Raw genomic sequence first — 8,670 nt, 5'->3', positions numbered from 1 at the left:
CTGAGGACTGGTGAAACCGGATGGCAACACCAGGCTCCAATCTAAATTTGGCCTGGTGTTGCCATCCGGTTTCACCAGTCCTCAGTCAAGTCGTCCAACCCATGCTAGCATGGAAAGCAGACGTTAAATGATGATGATGATATATATATATATATATATATATATATATATTGAGTCAAGTAGAATTCAAAAATCAAATCACAATCAAATGTAAATTGTACTTGTGGCCGATGTCAGTGCCGCCTGACTGGCTCTCGTGCTCATGGTATGCCATAAGCACCGTTCATGCTTTGGTCATTGCCAGTGCTGCCTGAGTAGCTCCCCGTGCTGGGCAATCAGCTGTAGAAACATTACTAAAGATGATGTACACTCACAAACACATACTCATACATGACAATACATAGATATGCACAAGAACACATACACAGGCACATACGCACACACACACACTCGTTAAGACATACATACACATGCACAATGATGCGCACTGATACATGTAAGCATATACTTGTAGAGGCACAGGGACATGTATTCATAAGCACACATAGAACACAGACATACAAACATACACACAGAAATAGACTCACACGTAGTCTTATGCATATTAAAACAAGAGTACATACATAACACACATGATGGAAGGAATACCACAATCAGTGCCGTAGAAACTTCTACATATGTATACATACATACACTTACAACCCCACTCATACTTGCACATTGCATCTCACAAATTCACACATCATCAATAACATTGTCGTTACCATTACCAACTGTGCACGAACAATAATAACATTATTGCTACTTTCATTTACCTTATTCTCACTGTGAATATATACAACTGCAGGTGTCCCAGCCCCCTCCTCATTCCCCCATTGCCTGTCCTGGTGGTGCAAACATGTATGACTCTTTGACGAAGTCAACAGAGCCTCAGATTATAGAAACACAGGAATGTATATTTAGTCTGAAAGATTTACTTGTGATTTGTTGACGACAGTATTTCAAACATCACATAACTACGCGGTCTGTCTAAGGTACCTTTTTTGACAAATCTTGCCTCTAGCAACCACATCTCATCCATTGTCAAGCATAGTTTGCAAAGAATTAGCTGATAAATTTCTTTGAATGTTTAGGAAATTTGAAATTTAGATTTTAAATGATTGCCAAGCTGACTGTAGAAAGGCAGTAGTATTATTTCCTTACTTTGATGGTGCCTTGTGGTAAATTATCATATTATCATCATCATCATGGTTGTGTGCTTGTGCTGTTGTGCACCTGCACACTCAGCTCTGTTGTCCACACACTGTCAAAATTATTCCCCAGTGAAGCATGTTTTCATGTTTTTCTAATCTTTTATTTAAGTGGAAAGGTAGTGTTGCTAATCTTAAAAGCCATGTTTACAGAGCATTTGAGACTAGTGGGAATGAAGAAAGGAAGAGTTTTCCCTCAAACTGAAGACCTGGCCCAAATACTTCCAGCAGAGTGAATGTTGTTAAAAGTACCCAAAATGCCAGATGGTGTGGACGGTGGATTAACCCTAATACCCAAATAGTCCATTGAAGAATTTGAACTCGGTACACAGAGTTAGAATAAATACTAATAGAGCAGCAGGCCAAATCACTATACGTTCTGAGCTCAAATCTCACCAGAATCAACTCTGCCTTTCATCCTTTTGAGATCAATAAAACAAAACACCAGTCAAGTCCTGGGGTTGATTTAATCAATAGATACTGGTGCCTCCTTGAGTTTGCCAAGAAGAGACCAATCCGAAATGCATCTTCTTTGAGAATCTTAAATGAATTTCCCAACATTTCGAAAGCAGATGAGGTTATAAATCCAAATGATTACAATATTCCTATGAGGAGCAGTGACAGAACTAAGTTTTGAGAAGCATTTTATCTATTTCCAAGTCAACAGAATAGAAAAGCACCTTTCATGTTCTGAGTTCAAATATTGCTAAGGTCACCTTTGTCTTTCATCCTTTTAGGAGTGATAAACTAAAGCATTATTCAAGTACTGGTGGTTGATTTAATATTCCTATAAGGTATCGCAGACGTGAATAGTATTATAATAGAAGAGTAAAACTTGTATCCTTATTTATGAGTGAGATAATAATATTTGTTATAAATATACTCTATTGAGATACAGCTGGAAAAATTAGATTAAAACAAGGAATTGGTCATTTATGAAGAATAAGCCACGTTCATGACACTTTTATGTTTTCTAAGATTGAAAGATAAGTAAGATTGGGTAAGATGTGTGGAGCTGATATTTCATGCTGAAATGTTGCAGATTAGTTGTGAAAGTCATAAGATGAACAGAATGGGAGTCCTGTAAGTATAGGATTATAGGGAGAACTGCAAGAGAAAAGTTAATAAAAGATGGGAGCTAAAAGATGAGATAAAACGAAAAGTAATACTTTGAGAAGAGGTAAAAAATATTTCCTGTGTTGCTACCTACCAACATTTTCTTTATTTACCAATGAACCAACCACTTTATTTATTTATTTAGCTACTTAAATAAATGAAAGAGAAAAATACTAACATCTGGAGAAAACTAGTGATGGTTTGTGTCAGAAGAATAAATGAAACCAAATTAATGGAATTTGTAAAATAAAATCTGTGTCTGGTGCAGTGAGGTGAGTTTTGACATTTTGGACAGAGAAGCAATGAAGAGCACCTTTCCTTGCTGTAAATGAATTCATTTCACCTCACATCACATAATCTTTTATTTTCTTTCACTGAGTTTACTTAGCTAAATAGTTATGTATCTGTTTATCTGTGTATTGAAAAATCTATTTATCTCTCTGTTCTTCTATCGGTTTCCGTCATTGAGCTATGGCCATGCTGGGGCACTGCCTTTAAATGTTTGTTAAAATTTATTCTGTTGTTGATGCCATTGCTGTGTCTGTTATTACCTCTGCCTTAGCGAGGGCAGAGGTATTGTTTTCAGTTGTATTTGTTTGTCAGTAGACAAGATATCTCAAGAACCAATGGATGGATTCAGATGAAACTTTTAGAGATGACGGGCATGAACAGATTAGATTTTGGGATCGATCTAGCACTAGACAAGGATTCTGGGTTATTTTTCCTGTTATTTTACTTAATTTTTGAGAGTGGTCGGGTTCATTTTTAGTATTCTCGTTTGTGAGAGCAGTTGAGTTTATTTCAGACATTCACATTTTAAAAATCATCTCTGGCTAATCGTTGAGAGGACATTGGTGTTGTCTTGGCAGAGGTTTGCACTCTCTGAGAGCTCTTGTTATTTTGTTGTTTGTTTTTCTTTCATCAATGTCTGTCGATTGCCTGAGTTCACTTATTGAATTATGTCTCTTTAAGTAATTTCATTTAAATAGTTTCCTTTTTTTGTCTTCATATCAAAGGCTGAAGAGATAAGTTTCTGACTATCTGTCTGTCTGTGCATACATATTCATCTTATATTGATATTGTGAGCTTCTGGTCATCTTGATTGAGCAGATCTATAGATATTTGAGCCATGATCATCCCATCCATTTGTTTATCAAGAACTATATTCTCTAATGTGTTCTTCCATTTTTAAGATGAGTGGTTGAACGACAGCCTAGACTCTCTAATTAACTTGCATTCATTTTATGTTTATTTTACACTGCTTCAGACCCTTATAGGGATCACCATTCCTAAAGGCACACACATACACTCAAGCACGTTAGAAAACTTTCAGCTTTGTAACTTGCACTCTCTCTCTTTCTTTCTCTTACACACACACACACACACACACACACAGACATACACATATAGGCATTTAGATACATACACATCAAAACACACAGTGATAAACACACAAACACATACATTTATATGCACACATGCATATACATACATTTGCACTCATTCACACACAAATACACATGCATTCTTCATTTAAGATCCCTGTCTTGCTAGTCCTTGAGAAATATGTGCAGAGAATGACTGCTAGAATTACAGTTAGCCAACACTAGTTTAGGCTCTGATTTAGGTCTAGAATTTTAGCTTGAAATGCAAGGTTTTAATTACACACTCCTCATCATGTCTAGCACACATCCAAACACATATGCATTTCCACATACTCTCTTTCTTCCTCCCTCTCACATGCATACATACACAGGCACAAACGCAAATATCCTCATACAAGATTCACATCTTCCACATATCTCTTTAGAAATTCATATAGAACATGTGTGTGTGTGTGAGTGTGTGTGAATTTAAATATATACATGTGTATATGTATGCATATCTCTCATATGCTCTCCCCCCCTCTCTCTCTCTCTCATATATACACTCACACACATTCAGAAACATAAAGATTATCTTATATAATAAAATAAATTTTGTGTGTGAATTACCGATTTTGACGTATGGGGTATCAGAAAATTCAGTAATCTTTCGGCTACCAAATAAAGTATGTTTTTTGAATAACTCTTTTTTACTGTAAAAATAACCTCAAAAATGAGGTCAGGTCACACAACTTTGAGGTCTTTAGCTAAGGGAGGTAACTCTGTGTGTTTTGTTGTGTCGAAAAAATACTTTTTCTCAGAATATTTTGCACAATAATTTTTTAAGAAATCTGGGCATCTTTCTTACTGTTAACCATTCAACTTCAGATTACAATTGTTAATTGTCGGCAGTCAAGTAAACTGAGATGTACATATAGTGTTATCACATAGAGTTATCACATAGTGTTATCACATAGATTGCAGAGAAATGCGAGATGAAGTGTTTTGCTCAAAATCACAATGCACCACCCAATCAGGAATTGAAACCATGATCTTGTGATCATGATTGCAACACTCTAACCACTAGGTCATACATCCTCAATAACCATAACTAAAATACTCATTACTCACCACCACCACCACCACCACCATCACTCATATACAACCGTTATATCTTACATATACACAATTCATCCCACACATTTACACAGACACATATATAGTCTTATAGATACAGGATAAGTTCAGCTATTCACACAATATACAAACATGTTTACATACAAAAAATAGTCACAAGTACATTCACATATACACAAGTACACCATCCGTAATACTCACAGTACAGAAAAATCTCTTCTAAATTCTCCACTCTCTCTTTCTCTACTTAATTCTTTTTTACAATCACTGTTCTTTTTTTTTTGTTAATATTCCTCTCTTTTTTCTTTTTTTCTATTTTCTTCTACTTTTTCCTTTCTCTCATCCCCTTTTTTTCTGTTTCTGTTTCTCGATCCTGTACCTATGTCTCTTTAATCACTCTTCATTTCAACCTGCTTTCCCTGCAGACTGCTCAATAACATCACCGACCAATCATTGAGCTGCTGTCCCAGATAAAATAGTTGGTTTAGTATCATTTCCAAGATAAAGGTTAACAGAGAAATAGAGAACCACACACACACACACACACACACTACACTGTACTACACTATACACACACTCATAAGGAATAAGGCTTAAGAGCAGGTTCTATCATTCCAAAATGAAATTGCTAGATTGATACCCGGGCTATTACAAGAACTGGCTGTGAATTTATTATTGCTCAGCATATTATCAGTTTAAATTTCTATTTTAAATATCATTAGTATACATCTATATTTTTATAGTTAACTTAAACTTAGATAACTTAAACTTAGATAACTTAAACTTAGATAAACTTGGTTAAATATTTCAACCAAGTTGAGCTAACATGTAGAAGTTCTTTTACTGGCTCACACAAACTTTACTCTATCTATCTCTGTGTGTGTGTGAATGAACAAGCCAAGGAAGAAAAACAAAAAAACTGCATTTGAAGATGAGTTGGGTGTGTACTAATAAAAATATAAATATTTAAATACTAAAGCTTCTGATGTACTAAGCTTACTCTTACCACTATCCTATTTATGATGTTTTGTTAATTATATATATATATATATATATATATATATATATATATATAAACTTGCAAACACTATATTTTGATTAATCATTCTCATTATGAGATTTAGTTAATTATGCATAAATGTTTTGATTAACCATTCTCATTATGCGGTTTAGTTAATTAAACATATATAATACATTTGTATTAAGTATCTTCATTTATTATACATGCATGACATTTTGATTAAATGTTGCTATTATGATTAGTTAATTATGCATATATTAGTAGACCTATGTCGTCAAAAGTAATTACAGCTTTATTGTTACTCTAATCATTTTTTTACTCCAACTCTAATTTTAATTTACCCGCTCATTTTCCCCTCGACCTTTTACTAACATTAATTTTACTTCTCTTACTGCCACTCCCTCACATGCTCTCTTTTTGTCATTTGATGGTTTCCTACTTCAACACAATCCCATTAGTATGACAGCACTGTGACTCAGAGGCTAATTATTCTACATAGACAATATATTTTGATTAACCATAGTTATTAGGATGTTTAGTTAATTTACACATATATGACATATTTGATTTTGATTTGTTTTCTTTATTATTCTCTTTCTTGTAGCACATGGTGGATGGACTCCATGGTCTGCTTGGACATCCTGTTCTCAGACGTGTAATAGTGGTGTTAGATCTCGCACACGTACCTGTGGGAATCCGGCCCCACTGCATGGAGGACGTGATTGTGAGGGGTCCGCCAAGCAGGAGGAATATTGTCCTGGAAATCCACGTTGTCCTTGTAAGTAATACACTAATCTTTTGATACTTACCTTCTTACATATAACTGGAGTACAACCACAGATTTACAATATATAGTGTGAACTATAATCTCAGACTCTGGTACAAGAATGCATGGTTTTCTTTACTAATTTAAACAATATTGTTAGCCTAGTGTACTAACAGAGAGCTTATAAAGTATGTTGCTCAGATTGATAAATCCCTCACTAATGACTATGTATGTGCATATATATATAAATATTATCCTTTTCTTTTCTCTCTCTCTTTTCCTCTCTCTCTCCGTCTCCATTTTTCTTTTTTTTCTCTAATTTGGCAACATGAGTGTTTTTCAATGTGTTGTTGAATCTCATGCAACATTATTATTAACCATGGCAGGATGTCATTAGGCAAAGTTTTCAGAAATGGTGCTGTTTGACAAACCTGTTTAAATGTTTGCAACAAGGTTACAATAGTCATTGTGATTAGTGTTTTTTGGCTTCTTCTTCCATTTCTACTAATGATGTCCTTCCATTCTTTGAGACTTGTTTGTTTCTTTACATTCAGACATATTCATACCATCTCCATCATTCATTCATCATCGCCCACCTCTCTTTCTCCTAAACATTTTCTCTTCCACCATATCTCCTCCCACTCACCCTCCTATTTAATCTCTTGTTCACCCTCTTCCTATCTCTTGGTTTCTCTTACTTATCCTCACATTTTCTGTTTCACTCTTTTCTCTTTCTACCTCTCCTTTCCTTTTCTCATCTTTTGTTCTTTACTTCTCATCCTCTCTCTCTCTCTCCTTGCATATTAGTTTCTTCATTATCTTGCCACCACACACTGTGTTTCATCTTTTCTTGGGTAGCACGCTTTAGCAGCATTTTGTCATCTTTACATTCTGAGTTCAAATTCTGCTGAGGTCAAATTTGTCTTTTATCCTTTCAGAGTCAATAAAATAAGTATCAGTTGAGCACTATGGTTGTTGTAATTGGTTCAGCCCCTACCTCAAAGTTACTGGCCTTGTGCCAAAATTTGAAATCATTATACACTTTACAACATACACAACCCTAACACACTCTTTACTTTCTCTTTACTTACACAGATAGCCCTATCAATGGCCAGTGGTCAATGTGGTCCTCATGGGCTGGATGCTCAGAGCGATGTTATGGAGGAGTTCAAACAAGGCGCCGTAACTGTGACAACCCACCGCCAAAACACAAGGGTTTACCTTGTATTGGAAATGAACAGGAATGGCGTATGTGCAATAAACATAACTGTGATGGTAAGTATAGCCATCATCATCATGGCTGTTAGTATCTTTATTATCTTCATCATCATCATCATCATCTATATCAACAACAAATGCAAGAAACGGCTACATGTGTGACTGACTTGCTAGAAGTAGCTGTTAAAATTTCCCTCAAATCACACCCTGTTAATTTGTGAAGATATAAGAATTCAATTGACATTGAAATCACTGGTATTCAAAAATTATTAAATGGTGAAAGCTGGAATGCCTTGGACTTTTAGGTCTACTCAGTCGAGTGTAACATGAGACTTAGTGATAAGAACAACAGCAAAGGCAGGTCACATTGCACAATGTATCCTAGATACATTATGAAAGAAAAAAGGATGGTATGGTTAATTCCCTTATATTTTATATAATGTTCCTTTAATTTTGCAACATATTTGATCATAATTCTACTCAATCTTCATGGGTTGATCAAATAAAGTACCAGTCAAGTATTGGGGGTGATTTAATTGAGTAACCCCCCTCATCCCAAAGTTCTGGCCTCATGCTTATATAAGAAATATATTTTATTCTCTTATTATATTCCTTTATTGCTTTATAGCTATATCATATACCCTCATTGCATTACTTTATATTATAAGTAATATTCCCTTACTTTAATCTGTTTCCACTATTCTAGTGTATTTTTCATTCAATTTTCTCTTTTCTCTTATGTTCTATTCTCTTCTATTTCTTATTCTATATTCTCTGCTTCTATTGCATCTCTTCTCA

The 8,670-nt window shown here is 34.9% G+C and overlaps 1 protein-coding gene across 2 annotated transcripts in view; it reads left to right on the top strand.

The window, feature by feature from the left end:
- Window positions 1-8,670, top strand: part of LOC106867500 (semaphorin-5A) — a 308,833-nt gene that overhangs the window by 261,536 nt on the left and 38,627 nt on the right. For both annotated transcript variants that reach the window (XM_052968682.1, XM_014912385.2), the window contains exons 18-19: window positions 6,493-6,666; window positions 7,750-7,929. In XM_052968682.1, the coding sequence (XP_052824642.1) occupies window positions 6,493-6,666; window positions 7,750-7,929 (354 nt within the window). The remainder of the gene's footprint in view (window positions 1-6,492; window positions 6,667-7,749; window positions 7,930-8,670) is intronic.

The sequence above is a fragment of the Octopus bimaculoides genome, chromosome 6 (assembly GCF_001194135.2).
Source record: "Octopus bimaculoides isolate UCB-OBI-ISO-001 chromosome 6, ASM119413v2, whole genome shotgun sequence".
In the NCBI taxonomy this organism is placed as follows: domain Eukaryota; kingdom Metazoa; phylum Mollusca; class Cephalopoda; order Octopoda; family Octopodidae; genus Octopus; species Octopus bimaculoides.
Note: the sequence above shows the minus strand (reverse complement) of the source record. Positions and strands in the feature narration are given on the sequence as shown.